The sequence below is a fragment of the Pestalotiopsis fici genome, assembly GCF_000516985.1.
Source record: "Pestalotiopsis fici W106-1 unplaced genomic scaffold PFICI_Scf_2, whole genome shotgun sequence".
NCBI lineage: Eukaryota > Fungi > Ascomycota > Sordariomycetes > Amphisphaeriales > Sporocadaceae > Pestalotiopsis > Pestalotiopsis fici.
In genome coordinates, this window is record NW_006917092.1 from 2,212,240 (window position 1) to 2,225,545 (window position 13,306).

General features: G+C 47.4%; 2 protein-coding genes across 2 annotated transcripts; both read right to left on the reverse strand.

The window, feature by feature from the left end:
* Positions 1-120: 120 nt before the first annotated feature.
* PFICI_02867 (uncharacterized protein) lies at positions 121-1,107 on the reverse strand (the record flags this gene model as incomplete). The annotated part of the gene is made up of 4 exons (XM_007831448.1): positions 121-326; positions 379-596; positions 762-982; positions 1,045-1,107. 4 exons carry the CDS (start codon positions 1,105-1,107, stop codon positions 121-123), a joined length of 708 nt encoding a protein of 235 aa, XP_007829639.1.
* A 5,588-nt stretch (positions 1,108-6,695) lies between these two features.
* Positions 6,696-9,113, reverse strand: PFICI_02868 (uncharacterized protein; the record flags this gene model as incomplete). The annotated part of the gene is made up of 3 exons (XM_007831449.1): positions 6,696-8,142; positions 8,197-8,796; positions 8,872-9,113. The coding sequence occupies 3 exons, from the start codon at positions 9,111-9,113 to the stop codon at positions 6,696-6,698; spliced, it is 2,289 nt and encodes a 762-aa protein (XP_007829640.1).
* Positions 9,114-13,306: the final 4,193 nt, after the last annotated feature.

A 13,306-nucleotide genomic window follows, 5' to 3' on the forward strand; every position in this document is an offset into this window, starting at 1 on the left:
TCTTTTTCCTCTTTTTCTCTTTCGTTTTTTCTTCTCTTTTTCTCTTCTTTTTTCTCTCTTTCTTTTCTTTTCTCTCTTTCTCTTTTCTTTCTCTCTTTCTCTTTTTCTTTTCTTTCACGTTTAGAGTTCTTTATCCTTCTCGTCTTCCTCCACCATGTATTCTTCCTCTTTGTATTGGTCCTCCTGATCGTCGTCCTCGTTGGATCCTTCGACTATGAAGCGTGTGCGCTTGGCAGGACGAGTCGGACGCATTGGTGCAGCTGCGCGCTTCTTGGTACGTGGCGTAGTCTCGTTAGATGTTAATCCATCGCGAGACTTTTGAGAAGCTGATGGCGGAGAACAAGCCTCGGCAACCTCCTTCTCTGGCTCGAAACTCACGGCCGGCCTTGCTTGAGGCCTTGGTGCGCTTCTTGTCCGCGGCAGAATCCTGCTTCTCCTGCTTGTGCAGCCTTCCCAGAAAGAGATACAGTTCTACCTCCAAGTCCGAATTGAGCCTCTTGAGGCTGGGGATGGCAGGGTGTTTCTCGTCGATAGCCCTGAGGCGGTTGACAACGAACTCAGCATATCCAGAGGCAAATGGCTCTGCACCAGTTGTTCTGTTGACGTAAATCTTGACGTTGGGCTCTTGGATAAACCCTTCAAAAGTTTGGGTGAGCTCTACGAGGTAGTTCTATCTAAGAGCGTCGATGGCTTCGGTTTGCTTTCTAAGTATTCCATTAACAGGTGTCCACCAATCAAAAACGTGAAAGTCAAGAACTTACGGGTCGACGTCTACCTCGGTGGCCTTGGCCTTGCTTCTAGTATCGGTGCTCGATGCGGTCCCAGAAACACGCCGACTGGCGCTTTCGGTTGTTGCAGACTCTCCACCACTCATGCGGCGGTGCTCCCGCTTCAGGTCGGTCAAGTCCCGTTCTACCTTGTCAATCTTGGCTAGCAACAATGCTTGAGTCTTCGTCACGTGCTGGAGCTGGATGGCGACCACCTTCAGATTCTCATGTAGGCCATACGTGGCCGGGTCCGTCAGTCCTGGGCTGTGAGATGGACCCAGGCCATAGTCTCCGTCGGATCTTGATCCGGATGGGGAGGCAGGTGGTCACGTCCAGACATTGTGCGTAGTTTATTGAGAGGATGGGATGGGGAAGACTAGGTCAAAGAAACACTGCGTTGCAAAAGACGTGTGGAGATGGAATGGAGTTTGCAGAGTGGTCGTGAGAGATCAAAAAAGGTGTTGAAGCTGAGAATTCAAGGCAATTCTGTCATCTACCGACAATGTGTATGTACTTGATGGCTTCGCCCAACAGATAAACAAGAGGGAAAAGAATAAAAGAGACAAGTGCTGCCTTGAAGCATCGCACCTGCTACAAACGCTGTACACTGGACTATGCTGCACGCTAATAGTGGGGTTGGGACCGGGACCAGCTGCAGCTGCTGCCGCCAGGTGCTAGCACTGCGCCGCCAAACGCCCTATAGGATCCTATAGGGACAACACACATCTACACCCTCACACTCACCACAACCACGACAAAACAACAAAAAGAATCATCACGATGCCTAGAGAGGCAAAAGGAAGGTCCGCCTGGGGATCGAACCCAGAATCTCCTGATGTCATTTGATTACAACTCTTCGTGGAAAGAGAGCGGTCGTAGTCAGACGCAATGCCAATTCTGCCAACGGACCAGTGATGAAACCTTGAATTGCTTCAAGGCTTGTTGAAAGAAGGCCAGTTATCGAGCATTATAGCGAGTGTGAGTGGGTAAACAAGGAAGAATTTTCATGGCGCCGGCATGTTTGGATAGAATTCCAAGGCTGTTGGTGGATATGACAAGCAGAGTTTTCCGGGTTGCGGCATGAAATGGTTGAGTATCAAATCTTGATCTATTGCTGGGTGGGCTACGAGCCGCCTCAACTCTGTAGACTGATAACACAAGGTAAACTCCATTGAACATACATGAGACGAAGAGATTGCAGATTTGAAACAGAATTGATTTTCAACTGTGAAGAGTATATCGCCATGGTGATATCGGAGAGTGAGTGTTATTCAGGCACTAGACATATGTCTTAGTCATCAAGCAACACAGGGAAATAACACTGAGCTTTAGACCACCAAGAGTGACACGACACTTGTCCACGACCACAGTCATACTGATAGAAGTCCAATGGGATGAGATATCGCCCATGGATCCGAGTCAATATTTTCTGAAGAGCAGTGTCGGCAATGACAATATGCTTGTGTGATGATGTGCCCGTTCATGTACTTGCCCATAGCGTCCAATATATCGATGAAGCTCGCCTGTGAGATGCATGCCAAATCCAAGTCAATGCATCGATTTGCATCAAAAGTCAAAGCATATATCAAAATGGATCTCTGCAACAGCTATCTCGATGAGCTCGTGCATCCAGGTATCTGATTGACAATCATTCACCATGGCTGTCTCCTTCTTTCTCTTTCCAACCGAAACCATTATATAGGTGCTGAGTCTTTGATAAGTCTCGGATAGTGACATGACAATGTGACACACCCACCTCTCCGTTGTACTTATGTAATGTGACACGGTCTGGCGCGTTGAGAATGCTTCTCATAGTACTAAATGGTCTGCATACCGTCTCTTGAGAGCTATCTCTATGCATGAGAGATCCAATATATTGCCTTTCCTCTTGATAAGAAACTCAAAGACTAGATTTCAGAAGACAAGATCGACATATGCCCATCGGTAACCTTGCTTCTGTATCGTAACGTTTAGAATGTGCCGCTGTAGCTTGCAGGACCGAGGCGAGAGTTGAGCACACTCAGACTAACACTTTATATATTTTGTAAGCTCGACTCATACAGTTCAGCAGTAAAGATTTGTTTGTCCATTGTCGTGGTTTGTCGGTGTAGTCATCCCGTGTGTTCCGGCACGGTTGCTCATATTAAAGTAATGCTGTCATGGCTTGCAGTGATATTCTAATGTTTCCGATATTATGACCGGCGATTGCAGACCACAAACTTTTGTCTACTCATCAATCGCCGGCTCGGCAAACTTGGCAAAGGTTCTCACTTGCAACTATTCGTTGAGAGAAGCACCTCACGTGTTTCTTCATCATCATCAAAGAGGACAGCTTCTACCAAGCAACTCCGCCATTCAATCTTCGTCATCGGCACCACTGTATAATTCTATTTAAAAACGAGGCAAACCTCAAAGCCACGATGCTGGAACCGGATATCACGGGATTATACAATCACTCTACCTGTGGAATTAATGCATCTTTGCCCCGAGTTCCGATTTCTTAGCAAGATGACCGCTCAAGACAGCGCCGGATACCACGGCGAAGGATGTTCCCAGATGATCATCTCGACACGCAATCTTGAGGGCGCGACGTTGAAGCCAATTACGATGAAAATTGTCCATCAGCCTCGTGAATGATGAAACTCGAGTGCGCAATTTCAGCTATATGTTGGAGGCTATGGCGCTCATTGGCCAATCATTTCCGTGCTTATTCTGGTGCCTAGATGGCCCTATCATAGTTTCGTGCTGTTCGAGCCCCCAAGTTTTCACTGCAATTTTAGCCCCGCCAAAGGCGCCAGAGGCGTTGCGACAGTCTCGAGATAATTCGGGGGCCGAGTAGTATTGGAGACTGCCATGGAGATATGGTGTTTCGGTCCCCGAAAAATGGCGGGAAGTGAGTTGACTCGGGAGAATTTGTGTGGGGAAGAATTGAGAGGGTCTGTCAAAGTTTAAATTGCAGTGAAAGTCAAAACCCCTCATCCACCGAATCGGGCGTCTCGGTGCGCACCAATTATAGTAACCCGCTGAGTATGGAACTCAAGGCCATTATCATGATGCTTGCATTCTGACGAAATCATGAAAAGATTCTCACACCGAAGGTCCAATGGTGTTGTGGGTGTGGCTTTTGATGCCATGATCAAGATCTGAGACATAACACCTGCCTGGTGCAGTCATGTGCCCCCCCCCCCAAGGGACCCCCAGAACTATAGAGAGAATGAGATCGTGAGTGATCGGTTGGAAGAGCGGCAGCCCAGCCTGCTGATAATTAGTCCTTATCAAATGTGGCTGGATGAGCTACCGCAAAGTAATTCGTGGAGATACGACTTTGCATTCCGTTGTACAGCTGTACAGGAAGGCTATCGCGCCACACAGATTTCTGTTGATTTTCTCGTTGCTTTTCGCGCAAAGAATTACAACGTGGCGGCAACGTGCTACAAAGCCACGAGAACGGCCACGAGAAAGGCCACGAGAATGGCCATGTGCGCCCGTGTCCCACATTGCCGCGCGAAATGCGCGCGTGGGGATGGATATACTCAAGGCAACCAACGAGGCTGCCCGTCTGAGTGGGCAACGAGATAAGTGCAGTTTATATACTACTGCACCGATGATGCACGAACCCTCATGTGCATCGGGCAACTTACCCAGTATATACTACTGATAGGGCTGCTGCTTTCGGGTTCCAGCTCCCCCACAATATGAGTGATGAACAGCCCAATAAGTGGTCAATAGCATCAAATCAAGCTGCAATGCAAGCTGTTGTGCTTTCTGGTCCTATTGGGTCTGTTTCCGGTGTCCGGACTCCGACGTGCAGTCTCCAATTCCCACAGTATCTGTTTCCGTCGTCTTACATGTTTTATTGATCAGTATCGTCAATTAGCGCAAGCCTTCATACTCCTCCTTGCATCATATCATTTTTCTTGTGTGTGTGGTGAGCAGCGAGTGCTTACAATGAATGGGGTCTTTTGAACCTTGGGGTCTCTGGCGGCTTTAAGCTCATGAACGCCCGGGAAATGAGAGACCTACTGCAAGTGAGATGTTTGTGGTCGGACTCTGCGACTAATCGTCATCTTCTTACGGCTCACCGACACCAGCTGCTGGAAGCCTAACTCCTGGCTGCCTTGGTAACCATTAAATCTGTGGGGTAATAATATGTTAATGAGGATTGTTTGTAAGCGATTTTCCCCTGTTGGCCCCCAAAATTCTAGTCCTATCCGTGCCGTATCAAGGAATTTAAGCGCTTCTGGAATGATCATTTACCACGGAGGGATGCATCTTACAATTGTGTGATCTCACGGTTGCATATGCCATGCTGTTGGTGCCTCACTCGCCGAATAAAAAAAAAAAAAAAGGGCCCCTCATTGTAACCCCACCTTTGCCATGCTGCAACACAACTCCCAGCAGAGTTGGATTTGTTGTTATCCTACAGAGCGCATACTACGACTCTCTCTCCAAATGTCTCGATGTATCATATCCAATTGAAACGGCCCACGCAAACAATTGTATCACTTGCTCTGCCTTCTCCAAGATTTCGCAACTTCCCACCCTTTTGCTGAACCAACCTTCGCACCATGATACTGCCTAAGAAACAAGGCAAAATCGGTTACAATTCCCTCGCAAGACAATGCCTTGTAAGGCCAAAGTAGCCAACCATTAGAAAATTAGGCGAGTACCATGTGAAAGTCCGGTGGGCGCTTTATTCCATAGTCCATCAGAATTTGAGGGTCATAATATGCACTCGAATGGCGCCTTTCGGTGAGCTGGAATGCAGCATATCTACTGCCTACATGACCCCTCACTTAGCTCTCAAACATTATCTGATCTTCAAGCGGTTGCCAAGGTGGGTGTGGTGGGTGTGTGTGTAAAAGAAAAAAAAAAGTGCAGAATTACATAGTAAAATGAAATCTACCTTCATGGACGACATTCCTGATTCGTAGAATTGAAACGCACGCGGATGCGAATCGAGACTGTAAAAAGTGCAAAAGCAATAATATTGCCAAAGATGTCAGACCCTGGGTCCCGCCTTTTTGTGGCATGCAGTCTGGCTGGTTTCTCAAGACTGATTGAGTAGTACAACGCAATTCACTGCGACATTGTAGATTGCTACTACTGTCCCATTTGAGCCGGTTCGTATCAGAGACATTGTGGATTTCTGCGACAACGGTAATTAAATACTACAATTAGCCATGTATCCCGTGTAAACGTAATATCTAGGCAAACTCAACTCAACCACCCGTAATTATGGTATGATGCCGACCGAACGCCTGATTATGCTGGTATCAAACCTAGCCCAAATGACGGTCGCCCTGCGTCCGTGTTTGCGGCATATCTTCGATCCGTGTCTCCCCCAGCCCTTCCCATTTCCCGACACACTGACCTCAGCGGCTGAAAAAAGTAGGATTCGCTGATCCTCTTTCTATACAATTGTGGTTCTTGATGGTAACTGCCTTTGGATTGAGCCGCATTTCAGCAGGAACCGTTGATCTGATGGAAGCATGAAACAGGATTTGAAATTCCAAGGATGCTGAGACTGGTTCCTGGTTGCCTTGTTTTGGGGCCCCACCCGAGCTTAGTGAAGGGCAGATCGCCCACCTCCACCTCAGGCATCGGCACTGTATACTAACAGCATTGGCGGTATGGTAATCCTTTGTATCCATGGATTGCTTGTTGATACCGTATGTTCACCGAGTCCCGAAAGTTCGGTGAGCCCCCTGTCGGAAACGGTCCTTGTCAGTCGACTTTTATCCGACTTCATCGGAATGTTGAATGAACATGGGCCATGTGCATGGGTGGGAAAGTAGTAAGAGAGCCAGCCAATCTTGTGGTGAATTGACCACGACATTGAACTACACATACTACCAAGGCCAAAAGTAGATAGAAGAAGAAAAGAAATAACACACTAATCATGAAATGGATCAACGACTTTGATTGTTATTGTGTGAACATGGGGCCACTCTGAGAAGCTTCCTCTACGTCCATCATCAGCTGATCAGCCTGCCCAAGATTCTTGGTTGTTGCAGCGGTAGGAAGCTCTGAGTTGACCGTCTCCGGGGTTTCACCAGAAATGGTCATTTCCGTGTCGTCCATAACTGTAGAAATGTGGTCTGCAGAAGTCGAGGTCAAATGCGTGGCGTAGTCAGATCCTACTCCAAATTCATGAGTGATGCTGTCATATGTGAGCCATTTGTTGCTGCGAGTCGCCATACGACAGCCCAGCCAGAGGATTCGCTCAATTCTTTCTTCCGTCATTGATGCCACCTCAAAGTACTTCTCATCGTCGTCTATCTTGTCGTTTCGGAAGAAGTCAGTTGGGTAATACTTGTCAACCCAGAGCAAGCCTTTCATAGCGAAATCTTCCGGAAGCGGTCGTGGAACTTCATTCTCTGGCTGGGGAAACTCGCTGCTATTAATACGCTCGTAGTTGCGATACGACGAGAGTAGAAAATTCAGTAAGGAAGCCGCCAGCTGCCAAGGAAAACTCTTCTCAACCAAGCTCATTGCTGATGGATAAGCGATAAGGTGATCCATAAAAACAAGAACTGTATGGAAATAAGGAAGGATGTTTGGGTCGGCTTGGCGCCGGAACACAACCTCTTGTGTACCCTGGGTCAAATGCAGAGCTCTCTTGAAAGCCTCTGGCATATCATCAGGCTCCGCCATGGTGATATCAGCGGCACCGTCTGTCCGTGGTGGACGGATGGTCTGGAATATAGAATTGTCGTCTTTTCCATATGATAACAGCGCACAACAATTCGAAATCCCGATGTAATACCCAGCCTCCATCCAACGCCTGGTGCTTCTGCCGATGTGGTTGTTCAAGTCTTGCAAGAATCCTTCCACTGCAGGGAAGAAATCATCTTGACACTTGCCACTGAACATAATTCCATGTGCCTTGACAAAGGACGAGTCGATGGGAGGAAGACGAGACTTCTGCGCTGTCGCATTTAGGATGGGATCAAAGAGTGTCATGATTGAATCGCGAGCTGACGTGAAAGGCGTGGGAACGCAAAGAGACTTGGTGTAGTAGAAGAGCTGTTGCAGTGCGTTGGGGCGAGCCAGGATGGCCAGATGATGGTATAACCTCCCAGTTGTCGGTGATTTATCCGACGCCTTTGAATACCAGTGCCGCGAGACAGATGTCCATACCTCCCTGTCGCGAATATCGTCGTCCTCGACTGCCATTCTGTATCTCCCCAAATCGCCTAGGCATTCTATCCACGTGTCTTCAAACGCGGGCACGGTCTCATATAACAAGGCCATCATTGAGTAGGCCAGATAAATGAACGTAAGCATATGTTCCAGCGACGCTGGTAACCGATGTCTAAGAAGTTCCAGAAATGAATGAATTCCATGGCGCCACATCCTAGCTGGCATAGCACTGCAAACTTGATATGAGTATATTCATCCGAGGCATATGAGATAGAGAACTTACTACTTGGAGGCTAGCCGCCGTAGTGCAGGATTGGCTGAAGGATGTTGAGAGGCAAGGAAAAAATCATGATGCTCATGTAACAAAGTCCTATGCAAAGCAATCAAGGCCTGCCATTGCTCGTTGTTAAGTTTCCCCCCATTTTGCGAGCTCTGAGCATTGTCGACCTCGATACACTTACTCTCAACCATTACCAGGCCAGCGTATATACCCTTAACTTCCGCAACTAGTTGTTCCTGAGAAATCGGACGAGTCTCTGGTTGTTTAATAAGAGGAGTAATATGGTCTTCCTCAGACGTGGCTTCCTCAGCAAGTGGAGCTTGCGACTGAGTATCCTGCTTTCTCACTCTATTTGATTGCCTAAGTTTAACTGGAGTTGTCTCTTTGGAAGGGTTGTTTGGGTCATACAGTCCACGATGAGTGGTCTGCGGTCTCCGACCAAAGGCAGGATCTGAAGATGCATTACTAGGCTTGGTTGCCTTGGATCTAGGAGTGGCTGTCTGATTTTCAGGTGACTTGCCCCCAGTGGGGGAGGTTGGTTCATCAAGTCTGGAGTCCTTGGCAGAAATATCTTTTGTAGCATGTCCAGAGCTGACTTGGTTTCTAGAGGACTATTAGTTGATTGGATAGGAGGACATGGTGCTGTCAAGAAGGAAGAAAAAAAAAGGGAGTACAAACCCCCGCTCGACCCCTTTTCCCTCGTTTTGATTGGCTTTTCGGCAGTCACCAATAAGCTGTGCTAAAGTCATTTTCTTGCTGTCTAGGATATCTTGATGAGTCGTTGTGAAGTGCTGTTTTAATCTCTCATCGCTGTCGGCGAATTTGCCTGCGCAGTCTTTCAAATGACATTGCAGCTGGTTCGCGCGCCTGAGAGACTTGATAAACGACGTATCAAGATCTCCTGGTTTTCTACCCGTCATCGTGGTTTTCATCTAGTGCGAGTCTGAACGTAAGGCGTTTCGGCCGTTTATGTGAGTTATTTCTGAGTTGCCTTGACATAGGTTCCAACCGATAGAAGGTCAAGTTGTGTTTAGGCAGCCTCGCAACCTCTGCCTGTTGGCGATTTTTCAGAGACTCTAGGCAGTATTTCAGCTGTCGTCGCCTGTCCCAAGTGGCAACAAGTCTGATGAATCATTCAAATTTGATGAGTCGTCCGCCCAGGCCGGATAGGAGCAGCTGCGCCCTTTCTGCTTACGTTAATCACATGATCTCCTCGCCAGTGGCCCTTTTGACAGGCAGAAAGGACGACGCACCGACAGAAGAGGACGAAAAAGGTTGATCTTGTGACTACTAGAGTCGCGAAAAATCAAAGGAACCGCGGTTTGCTCAAAAGCAGACCAGAGTGTGGGGTTCTCAATCCGGCAAGGTCCTGAAATTGAGCACAAGCAGCAGCGCCGAAAACGTATTTTGTGCACGGAATGATTTAGGCGGAATGACAACGTAGGCGGGGCATGTCGGAAATAACGACAACGGTGACCCTGGGAATTGGAAAGGGGACAACGAATAGCAAACAAGCTGCAGTTAGAATAGCGATTCTATTCTATCACAACTTGAGGCTCCTCAGCGAAGATATATCTATCTGGTCGGGATTTATTGCTCGGTTCGCGACCAAGGCCGGATTTCGATGAGGCCAAACCAAAATTGGGAGCCATGGCTACGGTCGCCCCCCTAAGTGTCGTTAAATTCCACCCATGCAACTAGGTGGTTGCCTTATTTTAAGCCGCACAGGCGAACCAGTTCGCACCCATTCCCCTCGTTTCTTTCCACCAACATTTATTCGTTCGTTCCCATCGACTTCATTTTTCCTATCAACAACCAAATTCCAGCTCTTGATAATTGAAGCTTCAAGAAAACTGAGTCTCAATTGACCTCTCATACGTGCATGAGCTTTGCGCGGTTTGATAACGAGAACGAAGTCATGTCCAAAGTCATGACAACAGAGCTTTCGGCTGGTCACGTCCGTTAGCTGAAGGTAGCTTACAGGGCGGGAGCCCGCTCCACTTCCTTCACCGAACGATGCAAAAACAAAGATAATGTGGTCGAAAAAGTAAAACAAACACACCGAGAGAAAACATGGTTTGTATTGGGGGCCAACTGTCAGCTAATATAGCTTCAGCCTTATGCTCGCAAGGCTTCGTGCACTTTGGGAATTAATTCCTAGTCATTATGGCCTCGTTTTTACATTCCCGTAGTGTATCAATAGGGTCTATTTTAAGGAATGGCATTGACCAACGTATATAATCGGGCGGTTGCAGCAACTCTAGGAACTCCAACTCCAACAACAAGGCACAAGGCACAAGGCATAGCGCCAAGGCAAGTAAGCTGCAAGATTGTAGTTGATGAGATATGCCATAAGCGGGAAAAAGGGAAGAAGGAAGAAGAAGACCACCAGGATCCAGTAACATCATCTTTCTCGGTAACTCCAAATGTCGTTTGATCCACAAATATGCAACTCGATTTGTTTAGGTAAATCTGAATCCTCGTTTGAAGCTGCACTCCTTTTGAGGCCCTTTTTCTCCTGGACTATTAAGCATTATCAACGGTCAACTCTTTATTGGTTCCACATTGAAAATGGGTAATTACCGCAATACGACTCAATGCAATCAATAATCAGTCTCTTCTGCTAATAAATAAGAGAGTTTTTGGCTTATTAAATGTCAGCCATGGATTAGAGAGAGGTCCTTCTTGGTGGCGGTGTACAAAGTAGGAGCCGCTGCTGATTGGCTCGAATCTCAATCAATACTAGATCATGACAAGCTGAAAGTCTCCCAAGGTGGCAATGGCAATTGGCAATAAAGACTGGCAGATCTGAGTCACGCGCGTGTCGTATATGAGCCAGTGTCTCTATTTTTGCCACGAGTTCGCGCATTCCTATATTACAGGGACTTTCTGTCTCCTTTTCAGCTCCCCCTCGGATTGTCTAAAGGACTTGATGGTTGGTGTTGCTTACTGTCAAACCCTGTCTGAGGCAAGCTGAGCGCTTATACCAATCCTACACAAACATTAGTGAGATCAAGGAATACACGAAAAACTTCTTCTTGACATCTTTGAGTATCCTCTTTACTTGGCACAGCTAGCATGGATCGACCGGATTAAGAAATCTTCTCAAAGGCGGTTATCCCAACCTCCTCAGCTGTATGGAGACGAGGCTTCCTGCCTACGAGTAGTGGCGACAGGAGTGGCGATAGCCCTCGAGACTGTCATTCGACATTGCTGTTGTCGTCACCGTTGCGCTTTCGGACTTTCCTTCGGTCGCCAGCGTATCTAGGTAACCGTCAACAACGTCTACGCCGGATCGAGTGCGCAGCTTCAATGGTCCCCGAATGGCGGTGAGTTTGTCGCAGCCATGGATTACCAAGAGCCGCTCTCGAAAAAAAAGCCTGGTCGAGTGTCATGAAAAGCTGCCCAATAGTGGATCAAACATTGCATACATGTTAGGGAGAAAGACTATTGCTGTCAAGACGCCTTAGGTTATCATTGAGCAACGACTCCCATCTCGATCGTCGTCGTCGGGCGTTTGAACGTGCAGAACGTGAGGCATCAGCACTATCTTTTCTGGAGCGACAACATCTTGTGAAATCCTTCATCAGTGGAGTGAAGCCAGCTGACCTGGCGAGGCTACTCATGCACGTCATCTAGGTATCTCGAGATCAGGCATGGAACTATCAAGCTGAGCCCTTGTGTACGCTCGCACGACTCAAGACGAGCACAATGCTCCCAATAACAGTTGTCAAAGCTGGATAAGCAGGCGGATACAGTCCCACCGAGAGGAATTGCCTTGATATGTGGTGCAATAGGAGCACTTGGATCCCACTATTCAAATCACGACGTGTCCTGTCGCCACAGATGCAGCATCACGCCCCCAAATGCACCAAAGACATTGTTCTGGTCATATACAAGTCGACGCGAAGGAGCAATCAATTTGCGCCCGATGATGGATTTTTACCCTTTGAGTTGGCGTAGTGCCAGGTGCACAGTTTCCCTTAGGGTTTGACGAGCATGGGTACAGACGATTGGTTGCAAAGACCCAAGACCCCGTGTCGGTGTAAGTATCCCACAGTAGAGGACATCCCTGCTAAAGTGGCAGGCGATATCGCCTGTACTATCGCCATCACGACCAATGGTTTCATATTCACACTGGCACAAGATATTTGCCTTCAGATGATTGAAAATTTTTGCCGGGCATGGCTATCGCACCTCCTCCAGGGTAGCCCAACACTCTGATTGGAGAAGCTCAGGGGAAGTGAGTCATTGACTTACTTATCCTACTCAACATTCGCAACCATTATGTTTTCAAATTTTCTGATTTATATGCGCATTTCAGTCATTTTTCATGCATACAGCCCTGAATAAGAACTGTGATATACCATGTTGAGTATGCAGTACTACGTTCTGCGTTAGACGATGGAGGGTCAAACTTGCTTCTTTCCTCGCCTTGTCTCATGCAGAAACGAATGGAAATCAAAAGTGATTTGCCTGCCCTGGCACAACATCTTCTGTCACGAAGATGTTTTAATGTTGGGGCCGGAAATTATCTTTGACCAAATAATTGGGTGCACTTCAACACGTGTAGAGTTTCCGTCAATATTTCGGTGAAGAGACTTGTAGAATTGATTGGCAGATCCTCCAAATATAAATATGCAGGCAAGCTACTCAAGATGTGTGTCCCAACGCTATTCGGCAGTCGTTGGGATATCAAGGCATTGGTGTTCATAGGTCAATACATGTACGCCCAATAAGATTCCCATTCAACTGCATACCGTATCGTTGATGCCCAGTTATCGTGATCGAAAGCAACAGAACCCAATGCAGCATTGAAGGCATCATTGCATGGTTTATTGTCAAATCAAACATCAATCACGATCAACACCTTCGTCATCTGTGTGCTCGGGCGCTGTTCTTTTCTTTTCTTCATTTCCTTCATGGCACGCCGTCCGTGAGAAGATCATCAGTGTCAACTCTTTATTGTTGTCACACAAGTCTAACTGCCTGTATGTCTGCGCCCGAGCGCGGATATTTGTCGAACAAGCTTCCGACCGGTGAGTTGGTTTAAGGTGACACGCATCAATATACTCTGGAGAAGTCCATAGAATAAAAGGGGCCACGTCTTTTG